The sequence below is a fragment of the Equus quagga genome, chromosome 15, assembly GCF_021613505.1.
Source record: "Equus quagga isolate Etosha38 chromosome 15, UCLA_HA_Equagga_1.0, whole genome shotgun sequence".
NCBI classification, from domain to species: domain Eukaryota; kingdom Metazoa; phylum Chordata; class Mammalia; order Perissodactyla; family Equidae; genus Equus; species Equus quagga.
The window spans coordinates 23,194,771-23,215,469 of record NC_060281.1 but is presented as its reverse complement, the minus strand read 5'-3'; the positions used below and the strand labels follow the sequence as shown (position 1 = coordinate 23,215,469).

Sequence of the window (20,699 nt, the reverse complement as noted above, 5' to 3'; positions counted from 1 at the left end):
GAAAGTCTAGCCTGCAGGGACTCTCTCTGCACCCTCCCGTCCTGGTGGCCAACATAAGGCTGGGGAGAGAGCAGTGTTCCCAAGAGAGAGAAGTGGGACTCAGGGGGCCCTGAGATCATGGAGCCTAGAACAGTCTCAGAAATGCCCAGATGCCTGGGCAGCACGCTTAAGGGTGTGTGTGCATCTTGGGAGGTGGACACGGACTCTCCGATGGCACGTTGGCTAAGTTAAGAGGGTTGGGGAGGGAGACCCCACTTAGGTGTGTGCTCATTGGGGGAGGGGTCTGCGCACACAGGGTGTCTTCACTTTATTTGTATTATGAAACATTCACCACCTGCAGCTCTGCCTGGGCCCCTGATCCAAGCTGTGAAGAGATTAAACTTCCAGGCATCAGCAGCCAGGGCAGCTGGGAAAAGGCAGGCTGCCGTTTCTGGGCTTGAACTGGGAACCCTTTTCCGCACCCCCCTCCCCTCCTACCCCTCTGTCGTTCCTACTCTAAACTGCAGAGTTCAGGAGTTCAAGACCAGACTCTCCAAGGATTGAGAGGCCCTAGGGTGGGGACCCTGGTTGGGTGATGACAGAGCAGAGGCCCCAGGTCCTGGCCCCACCCGGGGGAAAAGGGGAGAATCACGCTTGACAAGTTCAGGAGAACCGGCCCAGCCAGCCCTGGCCTTGGGATTCTCCTTCTCTTAGTTGACTCTGCTCCTTGAGTCACTACTGGTGGCACTGCCCCTTGTGGGCTCTGCTGGGAATGCGGAAAAGTTGGGTCCTGCATGCACCTCTGGGCCCATGCTCCAACCTCTGCCTCTTGAGTGCACAGATATGTGTACCCACATTGACCTCATGCTCTCTCTCAGCTTCACCCTGGGGCTCCTCCCCCGACTCCATAGCCCCTAAGGGGCCCTTTCCCACCACACTCCTTGGAGCCAGAGGTCAGACTGGAAGCAGCACTGTCAGATGCCCAGCACCCTGCACTGAGCTAGTCAGCCAGCACTAACACAGGAATCGAACAAACCCAGGTTAAGTGCCAGCCTGCCCCTTACCAGCAGTGTGACCTTGGTCAAGTCCTGGGCCTCCCTGAGCCTTGGCCTCCTTGGCAACTAAAGTATGGGGGTTGTTAGGAGGGGATGCAAGTGGGGTGTGAAATGCCTGCACACACTGACTGGTTCGTGAGGATGTGAACAGAATCGAGAACTTTAAAAATCACTTCCTCTCGCAAACAGTGGAGACTTGAGCGGAGCGGGCCTGTCTCCTTTCCCCAGGGAGATGGTCCCTGGGAATTTGCTGGCATCTCGCAAGCCTTCCTAAGCAGGTTCTCCGGGGAAGAGACCCGCAGAGTCTGTGCCATTTACTGGGGACAGAAGGTCAAAGGGCGAAATCCTACCCTTTATCAAAATAATAACAAAACACACCCCACAAGAAATCTCCAAGGCCACCCATTGGGCATGGCCAACTCTTTCCCTCCCACACCTTGATGCAGACAGAGCTAAAAAATTTGCAGGAAAATTTTGAATGTGGTTGGGGGGTGGGGCGGCCAGGGGGAATACTGAAACTAGAAAGTTTCTTGTAAAAATTTGCATAAAGACAAGAGTGGACACAGCTATCTGGATAAGTGGGGAGGTGTGTGGGGTGGGAAGAGACAGAACTGTCTGTCCCGATCGGGTTTCTGCATCACACACAAGCCATGTTTTACCGTCTGTATTCCACGTTCCAGTTACTCCTGTTTGTTTTGGGGAATATCCCAAAGTCCTGGAAAATCCTATATCTGTTTCACAAATAAACTGGGGTGGAGATTTGCAGGCAGGCGGAGGGCTGTTTTATCCATTTGGGCTCACTATGGGCGGACTGCCCGGGGCCAAGGAAAATATTTGAGACTTTAAAAAGGTTTTGTTGGCTCCAGACTGTGAAAAGAACCCTGCAAAATTAAAATTACGAAATTTTCGATTAAAATGAAACAGAACGTGGGCCATCCTTCCGCCCCCAAGGCTTTTGGGGGAGCTTTAGGGGTAACACTTTCTGGAACCCCCAACAGTTGTTCCTGACTATTTATGGGGTAGACCTATTGGAAAGAGGGCCTGGCCCAGCGGGGTCCTCCTCCCTCTCAACCCCAGCCTTCTCTGAGGAGGAACAAGCAGATACCTTGCGTCTGCTGGTGCTCTGGTCGTTCACGAGCACTGTGTCATTTGGCCACCTCCCCATCCCTGAGCGGTAGATGTTGTTATTCCCATCTTGCAGATGAGAGGGCAGCAGAGGTGGCACTGACTTGTCCAGGCGACAATGGGAAAGGCTACGGCTAGACCTCACACCTCCCAGTTCCTAGTTCAGGGCTCAGCCCAGCCTCCTTGCCGCTCCTCCTGCACTCACACGGTCCCCTGTGGGAAATGGAGGAACACAGTAGGTGCTAAATAGACGTCTGTTGGAGAGAGAACGAGAGCACCCCCACTCCCAACCCAAAAGTGCTCTTAAAACAGAAGCAGCTCTGCCTGCTGGCCCTAAGGAGCCCCTCTAGAGGGCGGAGGTTGCCGGTGGGTCGGCACCGGTCTGTCATCCTTGTGCGTCTTGGGGTCTCTGAGTCCGTCTCCCTCTGTCCATCTGTCTGTTGGTCCCTGTCCCTCTGCTCTGGGTAAACAAGCCCTGGAAATGCAATCTTGGCCTTTGGGAGTAATGAGTTGACAAAGGAGTGGGAGAGATAAACAGGGCGAGTCAGAAGTCAGGCCGGTGACAGGACTTTAGGCTGAAACAAACAGCGCTGAAGAGGGCAGCCACGTCACTTTGGAACAAGAGCAGGCCCCGTTTCCATGCAACAGCAGGCCGGGAGCTTGTTTAAACAGAGGCTGGGGCTAGGGGTGGGGGCTGACGGGGCTTGGCTGCCAGGCCCTGTCGACTAGAGAGAGGGTCCCTGGCTGGCTGCTCCATTTCAGCAGTCAAGGCCCCAGCTTCCTGCTCCGTCCTCCCAACCCCCTTATGGGTGAGTGACAGAGCCACAGCACCTCTACCCTGTCCTTGAGCTTTCCAGAGTCTCCAATCCCAGCCCCTCACGGGAGAATCTAGCCCGAGAAGAAGGCGCGGGAGTGTGGGGGCCTCGGACCATGCATTCACTCAGCAGACACGCATTGAACCCATTTTGCACCAGGCACCCTGCTGGCCAGCTGGAGTTGATGATCCCCAGCTGCTGTTAAAGAATACCCAGGACCCGCAGACCTGCCAGCTGCCCGTCCATCCGCTGCCCTCACCCAGGCAAAGTCTCCTTCCTCATTGTCCCTTGCCCCATATTTCCCTCTAAGATGGCTTTTTTCTTTAAAGGTTTCTCTTGCATTTTAGCCTTATCTGATTTCACCTGTATGAAAATGTTCCCAGTGGGGCTCAGGGAAGGGGGAGTGTCCCCAGGGACTCCGCCAATACCCTTTGGGCTCTGGGATGGGGGGGCAGTGAGGGCTGGGAGAAGTGTGGGCCAGCTTTTGGGAGGTGGAGGGCCCGGGGAGGTCTTGGGGACCAGACTGGGCACGTTGGCCCAGGAGAGCTAGACTTGGGGGCCGTGAGGGCTGAGCCCAGCGGGGTGGGGGCAGGCAGAGCTGCTGGCAGCCGCTGAAAGGCGTCCTGGGCCCCCAGGGCCTGCACTCCCATTGTTCGCGGGTTGCAGGGGTGATAGGTCAGCGAGGGTCACGGGAGGGTTGCCCAGCGTCTGGGAACTCCCACCACAGTTGCCATGGTAACCAGAGCCAACTCCCACCCTGTTCACATCCTGTGAGGAGATTGAAAAGGGTTGGGGGGCTCTGCACATTAATGGGCTTTTAACTCACCCCCCTCCAGAGAGACGGGGGTGTCAGGGAGTGGGGCGAGGGGAAAAAGAAGAATGGAAGAGAGTAGTTTTCCTCCCCCATCTGGCTCTCCTCTGCCCAAGCTACTTAGGGGGGTTGGGGGGAGGGCGAGGCTTCAGAGGTGAATTAGCGCACCCCCACCCCACACACATTGTCAACAGTTGTCTTCAGGTCTGGGGCCCATTTCTTCAGTGTTTGGGACCCACCCTCATGCCCCACATTCTACTCTTTCATCTCTGTTCCCACACCTTCTGGACTCTGCTTTTCTCTCTGTAGAATGAGCCCCTCCCCAGGAGGTGCCGGGGGCCCAGAGGGAGAGATGGGGCTGCATTCCCCAGGGGGAGACTTAGAAACTTCCATCAGGAAGTCCCTGACTCTCCAACATCTGTGGGGCGGGGTTAGACCCTGCCCTTCCCTCCTCTGCCTGGGAACAGAGGGCAGGTGAATGGGGGGCAGGGTAGCAAGGGGACCCGGGTGGAGTTGTCCAGGTGGGGTTGGTGGGGTTGTCAGAGGACTGTGGCCGGGAGAGGGCCTTAACCTCCCCTTCTTGTGCCCCTCCTGGGTTACTAAACCACCCTGTTTTGTGGGTCTGCCTCCAACAATAAAGGAAGTTTCCCAAGGAGGGAGCTATGCTAAGAGCGGAGGGAAAGGTAGGGGAGAGGGCCCCGGCCGGGAAAGGGACCCTCAGACCCCCCGCTTTCTTGGGACCTGGAAGGAGCCAGCCCACTCTACCAGCAGGCTTCCCTCTTGATATGGAATTCTGAGACCCGCCTCTTTTTTTCCCCCTCTCTCCCAGAGTTCTTGTCCTTACTGATTAGGAGTTTGGGGACAGAGTGGGGAATTGGGGGAGGGAAGGTGAAAGTTTCCTCTTCTGAGGGTGAAGGATTGAAGTGGGGAGGGCTGCACCCCAGGGCCACCCATCAGTGAGTGAGCTAGGTTTTCTCCTAGGGGAGCTCCTTTATCCTGAGAAGCCCCAGGGAGTCCTTGGGAAGGGAATTGCATGTCCCCCACGGCCTCCACTCTACATCCTACATTTACAGCCCCCTGTAGAAGTGGCTAGTGTGGACGGAGTGGCTGGGTTCATGCTGGCTCTGAACCCAGACCTGGGAATGGACCTGCTTCCAGAGAACTCCACAGATACAGCGACACGCCTGGAAGGAGTCCCTGAGCACAGTGGAGAGCAGCTGAGGAAGGCGACGGCCATCCCCCACTCTTTCAGCTCTCTTCCAGACGTCCCAGGCCCTGCCTTTCCCAGCCCAGAGGGGCTGGAGGGGCAACCTAGGGCTGCACCAGGCAGTGGGGAAGGGAGAAAACGAAGAAGCCACTCAGAGGAACACCCTTCCCTTTTCAGGACTGTTGGGTTCATTTGTTACTTCTCATCTCCTGAGGGGAGAGGCTGGCTCCTTGCAGAGAGCAGGCATCTAGAGACACTTGGCGGGGAAGGGGTCCTGAAACCAGGCTATGAGTCTCCCACCCACGTGGGCCTGTCTGTATCTGTGCGTTGCTGGTTTTCATTTTAATGGTTCTAATTTGAGAATGCGCCGGTGTCATTTTTACGAGGTTGGTGTAAAAAAAATTTACAGCCTTTTCCAAAAAGCTTTTTTTTTCCAAGGGAAAAAGGTGTAGAATCACTTCGGGGGTTTTATGGTCTCCTCTCCCCCATCCTCCTTGCCCCCCTTCTCTGTGTAATTTCATTTTTATGTCTCTTTGCTGGAGGACAAAGCCAGGCTGGTGGAGAACCCGGATCTCCCCCAGTCTGTACCCTCAGTGGTCGGGGCCAGTGACCTCTGACCCTTCTCCCTGCACATCTTCCCTTCACTCTCTGGTCCTGGAAGAGTTGCATTTCAGGGGGTGGATGGAGAGATGTTTCCTGCTTAATTCAAATCAACAAGTACTTATTAGGCACCTACTGTTTACTAGCAGTGGGTTACCTATCTACGGTCAGAGATTATATCACTTCTTGCTTAAAATCTTCCGGCAATTTTTCCTCAAGTGTAGATTGAGATAAAAAACCATTGTCGCCATGTGATCTGGCTCCTGCTCACCTCTGGGACTTCCTCTCAGGCCACTCGGCTTGGCCACACTGGCGTTTTTAGTCCACATGCACCAAGCAACCACCCCAGGGCTCTTGCACCAGCTCTTTGTGCCTGTGAATACTCTCCCTGAGAGAGCTGCTGTCTCATCTTGAATGTCTCGTCAGAGACAGCTTCTCTGGCCACACAGCCTAGGTAGCCAGCCAGCCATCGCGCACGTAGTGCTTAGCACCATCTCTTAGCTCGCTCCTGTGTTTTAGTGTCTTCTCATCCCTTTAGAATGTGAGCCCTGTGAAAGCCAGTGCACTGTGTCTCATGTCTAGGACAGTGCGAGTGCCCTGCGGGGCTTCGTTAAGTCCTTGCTGAATTCTTGATAAATGAGTGGAAAGTCATACTGTGGCCCTGGGGGAGAGGCGATGGGCTTTCCTGCGAGTGCTTTTCAGGTTTGAGATGGGCCAGTGCCCCCAAACACACTCCTAGTGCCCCTTCCCCTAAGTCTGGCCAGCTCCCAGTTGAAATTAATTATCGAGACAATTGAGATCCCAATTTTGCTGAAATTGGCTGATGCAGACAGAAGAAGTTTGGATTTTGTTTATTTCGGCTGCCCCTCACCACAGTCCAGATGAAACCAGAATTGGCTAGGGGGTCCCCCATCCTGCCTGGTCGGCTCCTGGCTCTGCTTCCCTGGGCAGAGCCCCATGGCAGGCCCAGGGGATTCAGGTTCTGCTTCTGCCACTGTGTGACTTTGGGCATGTCACTGCCCCTCTCTGGATCTCTGTTCCCTCACCTATAAAGTGAACTAGATCGGCGCTTTGCAGACTTTGTGCTTGAGATCTACAGTAAGAAAAATATTCTCCTTGGAGCCCAGCACACACATTTCATGACACAATGCTTATGCTTACCTGGTAATCTGATGTTTTCTTTTGTGTGTGTATGTGTGTTTTCCTATGTTTTTTGACCCACTAAATTGGAATCCTGACCCACCATTAGATCATGACTAGCAATTTGGAAAACACTAGACTAGATGCCCTCTAACATGACCAGTGCACCAGGCCCATGGTCTGTGCTTCTGCCTCTCCATTCTCGAAGTTCAGTCCTTCAAGCTTGTTTCTCTGAGCACCACATCCCCACCCTCCCAAACACAAACACCATAGGGCAGGACCCCCAGTCAGACCTGGACTCCTCCAGCCTGGAGAAAGGACCGGTAAGCAGCCCTGCGCCTGGCTCCATAGGGAGACACCTGTGCCTGCCCTGAATCTCAGAGATGGAATGAGGGTGTGCTCTCTTCCTGGAGATGAGAGACCCCACTGTGCCAAGACTTGTTTTTCCTTTCACAGCAGCTCCCTGTTGCCCTCAAAGCATGAGCTTCATTCACCTCCACCCCAACCGCCCTCCCTGGATGCCATCCGTTATAAGCCATTTGTTCCTAATTGTGGAGATCCTGCTAATGACTCTGCATGGGCGATGGGGGGAGGAGAGTTCAGCTTCATTAGCGAGACTGACTTCTTAGGCTTGAGGGGGAATGAGGGTGGGTGTAGGCTGGAAGAGCGTTTGGTTAGCAAGTTCTTCCAGGTGGCACCGGACAAATGACCAGGAGCTGCCTGGGACGATGAAAGATTAATAGTAATGTCAATAGTTAACGTCCATCCAGAACCCACTTGGCGCCAGGCACTGTGCTGAGTACTCCATGTACATCATCCCATGCGCTCTTCACAACAACCCTGTGAGCTGAGTCCAAGGTTATTCCTATTTTGCACAAGAAGAAACTGAGGCTCAAAGAGGTGAAGTGACTTACCCAAGGCCACTCAGTATACAGTGGAGCTGGGATTTGGATCAAGATCTCTTTGACCAGGGTCCAAGCACAGAATGGACCAGTACTGCCTCCCTTAGAGGAAAACTAGACCTTTCTCCCCAAACCACAGAGCTGGGCATTTGGTTTTCAGGCCAAGAGGTGGAGGGAGGAGGAAAATGAGGTTTAAGAGGCCAAATGGCTCCCAGTTTTCCATTCTGCCCTGAGCCCATTCTCTTGTCCGCCGCTCCGCCCAGGCTCTCCATGATGGCTCCTTCCGGTGTGGGATTCTAAATGCCTTTTCCCACCCAGGGCTGTATTTGGGTATCTCTGGCCCCCAGGGAAGGGAACTGAGCCCACCTTCCTCCTGGAGATTCCTTTCCTGGTCTTCTCTGCCCACCTTAACCAGCTTCACCTCCCCTTCCCACCCAGGCAGCTGAAAGCACACAAGATCCCAGGGAAGGCGGATTCACAGGACTCTCGGGACTGTGCCTGAGATCACGAAGGCCCCGAGTGGGGTGAAGGGGGCTGGGCAGTCAGAGGTGTCCACATTCCGCTTCCTAGCCATGGGACCTTGGGCTTCAATTTCCTTGTCTGTAAAATGGAGACAGTGACATCTGCCCTGCCTAGCCCAAGGTTGGGAAGTTCCAACTCAGTGTTTGTAGAAGTGCTTTGAAAACTGCCAGGCGCTATACAAAGGCTGGTTCCTAAACTCTGTGTCAGCCTGTGCCTGCCTCCATGTTCCGCCCAGACTCAAGTGAATTTCACAAGCGTGTCTGCTGTGTGCTGCTGGCTGGGGCGGGGGCGCAGATACCATTGACAACATCTATGTTTTGAAGGAGGCTGTGCCTGGTCAGCATCATCAGAGAAAGTGGGGCTGGATCTGTCAGGGTGGGGGGCTGTCATTTCCCACGTCTCTCAGGTGGGTGGTCCAGTGATGTATCAGGCCCTAGTCCCAGCAGGCAGTGTAGACGCTGTCGCCTGGTACGTCGGAGTGGAGCATATGACTTGAGTGGGGCTTCAGAAAGTCTCAGACCTACCTGATCCCTTGGGTGACCACCCTGGAGGAGGACATCATGGGCTAGAGGGCCTCCCCACACCCCCCTCCTCCTAGAACACCATCTCTGGCTGGGGGTCTGGATGTGTGGACAGTGATGGCAGTGGTGGGGAGTGGAGAATGGAGCAGCATTAAATGAATGTGTCCAGGCTATCTGGGGAGGGGAGCTTTGACCCCAAGCCCATGGTCTGCTCATCACCCCCACCCCTGGGCGTCTACAGGGTGATCTTTAGGTAGTACCGAGTCCCAAATTGGGTCAGGGCTGGGCTGTAAGCAAGTTACGTGAAATGACCTTGTGTTGTCCACCATCGCCTCCCCACCTCCTCCAGGCACAGGGCCTGTACGTGGCAGGCGGCCATGGGTGTGAGTGAAGGGAGGAGAGGATGAATGGTGAAGTCCCTTGAGGGCTTCAGACCCTGTGGGCTCCTCCAGCCTCTCCTGCCACTATCCCCAACACAGCTCGATTTTCTGCCCCTGGGAATGGTTTCAAGGTCACTGGACTCAATGGCCAGTTCACCCCTCTCTGGGGTGAGGGGTCGCCATGCCTGGAACACACTTCGCCCTCTTTGTCCACCTGGTGAACTTGTCCTTCAGGCCTCATCAGTGCTGCCCCCTCCTCTGGGCCCTGGTGCCCAATGCCCACCTCCACTTCAGTCTCTGGTACCTGCTGTCATTCACAGCACCCAAGCCGCGAGCCCCAGGGCAGGGCCACAGTCTGTTGCTGTGTATCCCCAGCACCGCGCATGATCCTGGCACCCAGCGGGCGCTCAGTAAACAGGAAGGAAGGAGTGAGTGGGAGAAGAGTGGGGAGTCAGAGGAGGGGGCAGCCTTGGCCAGGCGAGGGTCTCACCTGGCTCCTCTCAAGCGGCCTGAAGTCGAGGCCCTGGCTGAGGCCTGAGGAAAGGCCCAGGGTAGGAGGAGGGGCCTGTCACAGGGACGTGTCACAGGAATGAGGTTGCAAGGCTGTGTCGTTTTTTTCTGTAAATCTTGTAATTTCATGCTCCAGGGGACCACAGAGTAAGAGAGTCAGTGGGGAGTGAATCCAACTCCCCAGGCCACCCCACCCAGGAGGCTGCGTGGGGCTCCCCCAACTTCCCCCAGAAACCCCTCTTCTGCTGTTCCCCTCTCCCCTCCAGGCATCTCGGGGGCTTCGACTCCCCACCCTGACCTTTCCCCTCTGGGTTGCCTGGGCTGGCCAGCTCCTCCAAGCCATCCTCTTCCCCCATCTTGCCCTCTGACCTCTGACCCCTCCACTTCTTTATCCTACCTCTGCCTTTGGAGAATGAAGAGCATTTGTCCAACTCCTGTCTTTAGACATGGAGGGGTCACTAGAAGCAAGGTAGACAGGCAGGGGCTCCTTCCTGAGGACCACCTGGCCACCTCCCTTCCTCTCCTCGCCCCCTCCCCACTTTCCACAGCCTCTCAGAGCATTTTGACTCAGAAAGGTCAGACTTCTACTTTCTGAAGTGAATCTTGAAGAGAAGAAACCCCAGGCCACCTCTCCAGGTGTGAGGTTCAGGGGAAGAAAGAGGGGTCGGGGATGCCTGGATCCGGGCGGCTGGTGAGAGCTCGCTGGTCTGAACTCCAGGTCTGCGGGGGTCACATTCCCATAGACACACCAGTGTGTGTTTAGGTGCCGTCCTAACGTAAACGAGATGCCAGGCTCCAGAGAGGCTCAGCTGTTCGATGACAACGAACGGGCTGCGAAGGGAGATGTGTCTGTATGCTCGGTACACAGTGGGCGCCCCATAAGTGTTTGCTGAGTGGCGAGTGTGTGTGAGTGCATCCATATTCTACCTTAGAGGTTTTGCCCTATCTGTGCTTGTGGTAGGGTAGGAGAGGAGGATCACGTACGGACAAGTGTGCGTGTGGACAGATGTGCAAGTGAGCCACAAGTGGGCACAGCTCATCTAATAGGTGTGCTGGACAGGAGGCGAGGGCGAGAACTGTCCAGAGAGTTATGAGAAGGGAAGGGAGTGGACACTTTATGAATGCCAACTAAGTGCCAAGCATTGGTCCCTAAGCCCCCAGATTTAGAGATGGGCATTTCAGAGATGGGCAGTGCCCCAGTCTTGCAGATAAGGAGACTGATGCCCAGAGATATGGAATAACCTGCCCAAGGTCACAATGCTGGTAAGCACATTCAAACCCAGGTCTGCCTGATGCCTGAGCCCATGTCAGAGGCCTGGACACAACTGCTCTGGCTCCCGCAGAGGTCTTCGAGGAACCTGGAGGCAGGCAGGTTTTGTGCTCCTGGAATGGGGATTCAGGACGGGTCCGCATGTCCCCTGCCTCTGAGCCCCCCACTGACTCAGAGTAGGGGGATGGAGGGCTTGGCTGACCTCATGGAGAACTTCCTGGACCTCCCTGATCCCTCAGTCTCCTACCAGACCTCTCACTGCCCATCTGCCCATCTCAGGCCCACTGACTGGCTTGGGATGCTCCTGCAAACTCCATATTCTTCCCACTCCTATGACCCCGCTGGCTCACAGTCCGTGTTACTCGCCTATAGTGCAGACAGACCTTTCAGAACTTGATTGAATTCCCCCAGTGCCATGAGGTCCTGCACCAGACCGCCCGGACTCGGAAAGCCACACAGTGCTCAGACCTTGAGACCCTACCCTCCTCCCCCTGACAGGTGAATACTACTCCTTGAGCCCCCAGACTGACCACCTAGTAAGGCAGATGGCCTTGGAGCCAGGCTTCCTGGGCTCAGATGCTGGCCCTGACCCCTCCTGGCTGTGTGGACAAGTTACTTAACCTCCTGGAGACTCAGTTTCCTCATCTGCAAAATGGGCCTGATATCCCTGCCTCACAGCCTCACAGGAGAGGATGACATGACATCTTGCCTGTAAAGTGCTTGTCACATAGTAGATGCTCCACAAATAGTTCCATCATAACACCGCGAGTCCACCCGCTGTACTTTCCCCTGGGGGCCCCTTCCATTGGCTGTCCCCACTGAGTCCCAGCAAAACCTCACCACATCTCAGAGTGAGTCCCTAGGGGCTCTGATCCCCAAGGCCTGGCAACTCCTCTCAGTGACTCCTACCCTTGTCTTTACCCCAAAGGCCAAGTGGCCCTGTGACCCTCTCACCCCCAAGACCTTCCACCTTACCTTGACCTGCTCCCTTTTGCTACTCCCATACTCCCCCTGGATCCCGCATTGACCCTTGACCTCCCACCCGGCCTTTTGGGCCACTGCTGGATCCTGCAGGCCCACTGACCAGCCCTATCTTGCAGGCTCTCCAGGTGGCCAGGCAGTTCCTGCTGCAGCAGGCCTCCGGCCTGAGCTCCCCAGGGAACAATGACAGCAAGCAGTCGGCCTCTGCCGTGCAGGTGAGGAGGGCACCCCTCTGGCTCTGGCTGGGGCTGGGACTGGGGCTGGGCCAGGTCGGGAGGGTGGGCTTGGCACAGAGGGAGGGGAGGGACCAGGTGGAAGACTGCTCTGGCCACTCCCAGTGCCAAAAATTGGGTGGCTCCCAGGGAAATGCAGGCCCTGCAGCGGTGGGCAAGGGAGCGCCCACTTTCTCTCAGTTCCCACCTGGTCCCCCAGGCCTGCCTCCGCTTAGCCAGTCTCTGTCCTCAGAGTCCAGTCTGCACCCAGCTCTGTCTTTCTGGAGCTCCCCGCGTCCTTCCTCTTGCCTGGCTCTGCCTCGGTCACTTCTTAGGGCCGTTTCTCCGTCCCTGTGGGTCAGTCAGCTGCCCTCTCCGCTCCCCTCCCGGGCTCTCTCAGTTGCTGAGGCCACCACGTCCCCTGGTATCTCTCAGCCGCCACTGTCTGTCTCCCGTTTCCTGTCTCTGGCTGTCTCTCGGTCTCTTTTGTTTTCCTTTGCACAATCTGCCCTTTTCTTCCCCCTCCCTTCCCCGCAGCGGCTGGCCCATCTGGCTGGCGGGGGGAGGGGAGAGCTGTGGGGGGTGGGCGGGGGTAAGCCGGGCCTTATGTTTACCTTTTGTGTCACAAAGAACTTGGGAGAAATGCAGTCGGAGTCGGGTGGGTCACCCCTCGGGCAGCCCGCTCCCCCCCTCGCCCCGCAGCCATCCTCCTGCTCCCCCCCACTCCCCACCTCCGCGGCGGGGGGAGGCGGAATGGGGGAGAGGATTAAGCGGGGCTTTGAAAGGAAGTTTATCTAAGGGAGGAAGGGCGAGCGGGATCCTGAGCGAGAAGCCTGGAGTCTGGCGGGCGGGTGCTCAGGGAAGGAGGGAAGCAGGAGGAGGGCGGGCGTGGGTGCAGGGTGCTGGAGCTGGACCCTGAGAGCGCCTTGAAGAAGTTCACCATGCCGACAGTTGGCCCTCTTAGAGGTCTTAAACCTGATGAGACGGCCCTCGAAGGGGAGGAGTCAGGCAATGAGGGGGTGTGGCCTGAGGGGGGGAGGGGAGGACCACATCTGGAAGGTCAGTAATTGGAAGAAGGGAAAGTTCTCACCCCATGTGGTGGCCGGACTGGGTCTCTTAGAATTAGGGACCACCCTGCCCATACTCCAGGGGTCTGAAGTGGCCCTCGGGCAGGGGCAGGCTGGGGAACAGGTATGTTCCCCCAGACCACAAAGGGCTTGCTGACCCAAGGCAAGAGCGAAGCAGCTTGATGGTAGTTGGAAGGATGGAGGTCAGGTATCAGGAGGGACTTTGTAGCTGGGTACACTGGGGAGGAGATCTGAAATGATGGAGGGAAGAGGGGAGGTGATGGAATCTTCCTTAGAATGAGAGAGATCTCCACATGGCCTAGAATGAGAGGCAGAGGTTTTGGTCCGAGGGACAGATAAAATGGCCCTTTTCTCAGAACTTCTCTTTCCTCGCCTCCTCATCTCCTAACAATTGATTCATTCGTTCATTCAACAAATACTTACTCAGTACTTCCTAAACTAACAAGAGTGCTTACCAGGAGGCAGACGTTAAGTGCTTTACAAGTGTCATCTCATCTGATCCTCACGGTCATATGGGGTGGATGCTGTTATTAGCCTCATTTTGTAGGTGAGGAAGCTGAGGCCCAGAGAGGTTAAGTAACTTGTCCCAAGTCGCACAGCTAATAAGGGACAGAGCCAGGATTTGAACCCAAATAACTAGCTGCAGAGCCCACACTTTAATGCCTGCACTGTGACGCTGCCGTGTGCTTAGCACACAGTAATGCCCTTGTATCACCAGTAATCCCCAGGTACGGAGCCCAGGCCCGAGGAGTCTCTGGGTTCAGAGAGATGCGGGTTCTTGGGGCCATGTCTGAACTTCCCCAAGAGCCTGGAGCCCTGACTGTTGATCCTTCTCCTTCTTCTCCAACCGTGGATACCGTCTTTGCCTCTGGTCCCCACCTTCAAGCTCACGGTCTCCGGGGAGGTGGGGCCTCTGTCTTCGCAGTGGGGTCCAGGGCCGAGAAATGGCTTTTCCGTGAGCACAGGGCTGGTGGGGGGATGGGGAAAATGAGTAGGAAAGTGCATTTTGCTGATTTGGAGCTTGAGTGACTTGAATGCAGGGGGTCCGTGGCAGCTCCTTTCCCAGTGGCCCCCATGGGATGCTGCTCTGCTCCCCAGCTCCAGGCAGGATTGCCTGCCCACTCACCTCTGAGCCGTGTTCACCCCTTCTAGAGCCAGCTTCACAAGACTTCCTAGAGCAGATGGGGTCTCGAGTTCTAGCCTAGAGACTGCCTGGTTTGTGCCCTAGCCTGGGCCCCAGGCAGGGAGAGGGCCCATAGAAGGTGGCACTGGTAGCTGGGAGTTTGGGCAGGGGCTGGCTTCTGCCAGGCTCCTTAGCTCTGTCCAGCCTTTGTCTCATCTTCTCAGCGCCCCTGAGGCTTACCCTTCTGGCATGTCTAGAAGTTCTTCTTGGTCTCCCACCACTATCTTTCTTGCTGCAGCTCCAGCCCAGAACTAGTCTGAGGACTTCCTTCTGGTCCTTTGCAAGGGAGCTTAACCTAAACCAAGCTGTGGCCTGGTCTCCCCACTCACCCAGGGACCCCAGACCCCATACTCTAGTGGTTGAGTTTGGTTCCTTGATTCTTGCACCAAATTGCATCCATCCCAACCCTCAGCGTCAGCACCTTCCCTGCTCCTCCTCCTCAGGCTGTCCAGCCCAGCACGCTGAGTTCGGTGCGTGGAGGGCCTGGGGCCTGAGCAGGGCCCTAAGGGAGGGGGCTGGAGGCAGCTGTTGGCATTTAGCTTCGGCTCCCACTGCCAAGGCTTCAGTAAGCATGTAACTAGCCTGGCCGCTCTCCAGATGGTGAGTCACGGCCTTGCCGAGCTGACGGTGCCCATCCTGACACATCCCGGCCTGGTGAGGGGTCAGAGGAGACACCAGGGGAGCTCCAGCTCAGTTCTCAGCACCCCGAGGGATATGAGGGGATATGGATGGGTCAGCCAGCTCAGGAGATCACCATGTGGCAGCCACCTCACTGACCTCTCTTGACCCCATTGGGCCACCTTAGAGACAAGTACCCACAAGGTAGATTCTTCCAGATCTCTGCAGCCGCCTCTCCAGCCAGCTGCTCAGCCAATTGGCAGGAACGGAGGGGCCGGGGAGGCCTTCCAAGGTCATCTCTTTCTCTGCCTTCAAGTAGGAAAGCCCCAAGGAAGGAAATGCCACATCCTTTCTTGCATGCCACTCGCAGTGACTCACAGTGCCGGTGCCTGGAGACATCTCCTGGGTGTCTGGTCTCAGTCTCCCTGCTGTGGGCCATGTCCACATCCTCTGGTTCAGTTCCTGCTGTGACAAGAATGCGGTGCCCCATGGTTTTCTCCTAAGTGACCCTTGCCATGCAGTGCCCTCTGGGGCCCCCGACGAGCCTCAGGTGCAACCAGGGAGAAGGAAGAGGGGAGGAGAATAGAAAAAGGAAGAGGAAAATCCAGAAGGTTTTAAAAGTAATTTTCTGAGCATTTGTATGGAATTTAATGGCATACAAGTCACTTGCACTGACTCCTCTTGATACCCTCTTCCCGGGGTGGCTGTGAAGATTCAGGGAGATAATGCACGCAGAGGGCTTAGCCAGGTGCCTGGCCCATCCTTAGCAGTCAACAGCATCCTCTGTGGGGTCCCAGGACGCAGGAGGGTGGGTGTTCCAAACCCAATTAGCAGATGGAGAAAGTGAGGCTTGGTGATTTCAAAGACTAGTCAGTGTCAGGGACAGGAACCTAGGTCACCTGACTCAGAGATCCAGGACTCTGAGCTCAACACCACCGTGTTGGGTGCCCCCCTGGGAGGAGGAGGAAAGAAAGGACAGATGAGCAGCCGCCCCGCTGCCTCGAGGCGAAGGACACAGGGGCTGGCTCTGAAAGGAAGTGGGTCTGTGCCACTGCCTGCTCCCCTCGCCAGGCCCCTCTGAGAGTGAGGACCAGAACACCCCTGCAGCCTGGCCCCCCACAGCCTCCCCGGGGTACATGGTAAAGAGGGAGGTTGGCCTTTGGGGTCTCCAGCCCCCTCTCTGCCCCCTTCAGATGGTTGGTTCCCTTTCCACACTCTCCCTAACCCTTCTCAGGACCTGCTCTGGGGTGGGGCAGACAGTGTGGGTTGTGGAAACACCAGGAACCTGGGCACGCAGACCTCGGCTTGAATCCCAGCCCTGCCACTTCAGGCTCCTCACTGGAGACCCCCTCGGAGCCTTTGCCTTCATTTGCACAGTATGCCCGTGGCTAAAAAGCAGGGTTGTGCCCCTGCCAGACGTCTGCACAGAGACAGTGGAGGTGAAGGAGGAATGTCCAGGACTGGGGCTCAGCCCATAATCATGGGGCAAGAAGAGTTGGGGGCAGTGGACCTGCCTGATGTCTCTGGATCCACCGCACTCCCCATGCCCCCTGCCTGGGGACTCCCTAACTGGTGGTTTGAGGCTGAGTCCTGCCCCAGCCAGGGATCTGGAAGGAACTGACTCCTCCTCCCCTTCCCCACCCCCCGGGCTGGGGGGAGGTTGACAGGGGCCACAAGTCCCCTGGGGACCTAACCTGTCACGTCCTGCCCAGGACAAGTCCCTGCAGGACACTCCTCCCTGACTGGGGCGCCCTGCACCCCTCCCTCCCTGGCCCAGAGCTGGCAGAGGGGCCTCTGATCTGCTGGGGAAGGTATTTCAGCTCACGAGAGCAGATGCTTAGTGAGTACCTGCTGTGCGCCGGGCGCCTGGGAGTGAGACGGGGGTTAGAGAAGAGTCTTGTGCAGGCAGGGCTCAGAGTGGTGGGGGTGGCAGAGAGCCCCATCAGGGCACCCATCCTGCTAAGATGGGAACAAGACAGCGTTGCACCTTGGGCCTCGCTGGCAGTGACTGCACCAGCCTGGGGGGTTCAGGGGAGGTGGGGCTGGGCCAAGAATGATGTTATTGCCTTCCCCTGAACCTTTTGTCTGTAGCTAGATTCTCTGGGTCTCCTGTAGAGGCCTAACCCAGGGCAGGGGCCGGAGAGCTGCTCTACTTTGAGAAGCCTGTGTGTTCCAGCTGGAAGGGGTCATCTCTTGTAGTCGAGTCCCTGTTTTCTGTTTGAGGAAACTAACACTCAGGTGACTTGCTGGAAGTCACACAGCGAGTTCAGTGGAGACCTGGGAGTAGAAGCCTGCCTCCTAACTCCCTGCCTGGTGTTCTTTCCACGCCACTGTAGACGTAACTGCACCTACACACACACACCTCTCCAAGGATGGCACTCCCGGGGCTTCAGCTCTGGGGCTGTGTGTGTGCCATCTAGACAGGTGTGCTGGAGGATGTGACGTGTGTGTGAGCAGGGCCAAAGTCCAGGTCCTCCTGCCGCATGGGCCTCTTTCTGAATCCTTCCCGTCGCTGCAGACGGCCCTCCTGGCCAGGCCCGCCTTGTACACAGTGTTCTCAGGATAGATGAGCAAGAGTTGGGAATAGCTGGCGGCTGCCCCTCCCCATCACTGGCGGAGCAACCGTCCAAAGCATTGGCTCTACTGAGCAGTGTCCCTCGAGTCTTATCTTCCTGCCCCGAACATAACACACCCCACAGGAATAGCCCACCCTTAGCACTTGCTCTGTGCCAGGCTCCCATCTCAGTATTAGCTCACGAATCCTCACGACAACGTGGAGAGGTGGGCTGTTGCTCCTTCCATGTCAGAGGCAAGAGAACAGGGAACAGGGTGGTAAGTCACTTGTCCAAAGACACCCAGCTAGTCGGTGGCAGAGCCAGAATTTGAACCCAGGCTGTCTCACTGTGGACCCACTCTCCTGTACTGTGGGTGGGGCCTTGGCGCACGCCCTCCCCGGGGTGGGGCTGAGGTGAGCAGGCTAACAGGGCCGATCCCACAGGTGCCCGTGTCGGTGGCCATGATGTCGCCGCAGATGCTTACCCCCCAACAGATGCAGCAGATCCTGTCGCCCCCACAACTGCAGGCCCTGCTCCAGCAGCAACAGGCACTCATGCTCCAGCAGGTGAGTCTGGCCCCAGGGCAGCGGGAAGCCAGGAAGAGGAGGGCGGTGGGGGCAGGCTCCCACCTCCCACCTGTTTACTACCAACACCACTGAGGGCCAAAGCATGGCAGAAACCAGAGAGACTGCTTGGGCCGGCCTCGTCTGCATTCCTCCTGGGCAGCTGGGGGGAGGTCAGAGGTCAGGCCTCTCCCACAGCAGCCCTCCCATCCTCACTCCCTGCATGCTGGCCCCACCTCTATCTCCAGAACCCCAGAGAAGGGCAAACTACTAGAACATCCCGGCAGCTTGTCATGACCTATTCAGGAGACCACCAAGAGGCAGGGGGCTCAGAGGTGTGGGATGAAGCTCCACTCCCTCCCGGTGCAGACCCTGCTCAGGGAGCCTCTCAGAGCAGACTAGGGAGAGCAGACCTCTCCATGCCCGGCCACAGTGAGACTCCCACTCCTGCCTCCAGGAGCCCAGTCACGACGGGGCTGGGGTTGCTCTGAGGTCAGCACTGCCCGAGGTCACCCACTCCCACCCCTGCCTCTGTCCCCCTCCTCCCGCCCCCAGCTGCAGGAATATTACAAGAAGCAGCAAGAGCAGCTCCACCTGCAGCTCCTCACCCAACAGCAGGCTGGGAAGCAGCAACCCAAAGAGGTAAGGGCGCTGTCACCTGCCGCCCAGCCCCAGCCCGGCCCGAGCCTGGGAGTCCCAGGGCCGTCAGGAGAGAATCGCCTTGTGGGAATAGTGGAAGTCAGGAAGAGGCCAGCGGAGGGGGTCAGGGAGCACGGGGAGGAGGGCTCACATTTCTCCATCCCCATGCCCCCCAGTCCTCTCCTTGCCTTGTGTTGTTGGATTAAGGAGAGCAGGAAGGCAGAGCCCTGGGCTGTCTCTGTGCACAGGCGTGTAGACATGTGTATGAGTGACCGTTGCGTGGTCCGCTCTCATGACCAGCTGCCTCGGGTCATGCCTGCTTCCTGCCCACTTGTCTCTCAGTGACCCAGCACTTCAGCCCTCCACTCTCTTAGGAATCTCTCAGTCCCTCAGCAAACCACACGCCTACCCAGCCCTGCCCCCTCCAGAGAACTCCCCAGCCTACACCCCATGTCTCATCTGGGCCACGGTGCCTCCTGAGCTTCCCTCCTAGGCCCTGCTGCCCTCCTCCTAGGACCCAAACATGCGCCTCCCTCCTGCGGCCCACCACAGCGAAGTTCTGAGTCGTCTCTTCCCAGAAGGCTGCCCTGCTGACACCCAGTCATTCCCCAATGCCCTCAGCCTCCCCCCTCAACCGTCTTGTAATTGCTGACTGCATTCTCGGTGTTATCTCTAGGCTGGGTTTACCCAATAGCCAGCCCCCTACCCCACCCCACCCCACCCCCAGGGGAGGCAGGCAGGCAGTGACGTCCCTGCCTCCCAGGCACCCAGGACACGCTTGGCTCCTGACTTGCTGACAGCCTGACGTGTCAGTGCCTGTGTGAAGAACTGAATCTGGAGGGGAGGGGGGCAGGGCCCAGAGCAAGAGAGAAAGAGAGCGAGACCTAGAGCATGCGAGGGAGCATGCACCTGGGCAGTGCCATGTGCCTGTTCCCTGAGCCTGGCCCTGATGACCAGCTGATGCTGATCTTTTAAAGTCAGTTGGACCACTTGATTCTCTGTATCTAAGAAGCAAAAGAGGAAAGGAGCTGGAGGGGAGAATGCCCCCTCCTCAGAGCAGGTGGGGGGGCTCCCCGGGCATGTGGGAAGGGTGCCTGCCAGGCGGGAGTGGCCCCCGGAGTCTGACAGGCTCATCGATCATCGTGAGGAGAGCCCCCCCCAGCCAGGCGCGCACAGCTGCGGTGCGGGAGCAGAAGCGGCAGGAGGAGGGGGGCGGGAGCAGGGAGGGCGTCGTGCTGCGTGTCTGGGTCTGGCTGTGTGTGTGTTTGCGCGCGTGCGTGCGTGCATGCGTGTGTTTACTGCGAGGAGGCATGCAGCCCTATGGAAGCTGGGCCGGGAGCAGAGAAGCTGCAGCCGCGGACGCCGCAACGACAGCTCCGACAGCTCCGGGGGCTGACCGGCCCTGGGAGGGGGTGGCCGCAGGCTGGGCGCCAGATGGCACGCCCGAGGCTGATGGCACCCCTCTCTGCCCGCCCCCTCGGGCCCCCCACCAGGCACTGGGGAACAAGCAGCTGGCCTTCCAGCAGCAGCTCCTGCAGATGCAACAGCTGCAGCAGCAGCACCTGCTCAACCTGCAGAGACAGGGGCTGGTCAGCCTGCAGCCCAACCAAGCCTCGGGGCCCCTCCAGACCCTCCCGCAAGGTGAGTGGCCCGCCCCCTCCCGGACCCAGCCCCACAGCCCTCACTGTACCCGGGGGCTAGCAGCCCCTGCTCCAGGGGCCAGGTCGGGCGTCCCTGCCAGCCTCCCGCTGCCTCTCTCCCACAGCAGCCGTGTGCCCATCGGACCTACCCCAGCTGTGGAAGGGCGAGGGTGCCCCCGGGCAGCCCGCCGAGGACAGCGTCAAGCAGGAGGGGCTGGACCTCACCGGCACGGCCACCACCGCTACCTCGTTTGCCGCCCCCCCCAAAGTCTCACCCCCCCTCTCCCACCACACCCTGCCCAACGGACAGCCCACTGTGCTCACACCTCGGAGAGACAGGTACGGGGCCCAGGCTCAGAGGGGGTGTTGCTGACCTGCCTGAG

The 20,699-nt window shown here is 57.7% G+C and overlaps 1 protein-coding gene across 7 annotated transcripts in view; it reads left to right on the top strand.

The window, feature by feature from the left end:
* The window catches only part of FOXP4 (forkhead box P4), a 50,678-nt gene that overhangs the window by 18,648 nt on the left and 11,331 nt on the right, over nt 1-20,699 (top strand). For 2 of the 7 annotated variants that reach the window (XM_046640190.1, XM_046640188.1), the window contains exons 3-7: nt 11,938-12,033; nt 17,918-18,040; nt 18,593-18,679; nt 20,170-20,317; nt 20,445-20,655. In XM_046640190.1, the coding sequence (XP_046496146.1) occupies nt 11,938-12,033; nt 17,918-18,040; nt 18,593-18,679; nt 20,170-20,317; nt 20,445-20,655 (665 nt within the window). Of the gene's footprint in view, nt 1-11,937; nt 12,034-17,917; nt 18,041-18,592; nt 18,680-20,169; nt 20,318-20,441; nt 20,656-20,699 lie in introns of all 7 variants that reach the window. The other 5 variants (XM_046640189.1, XM_046640187.1, XM_046640192.1 and 2 more) reach the window with 4 other exon arrangements.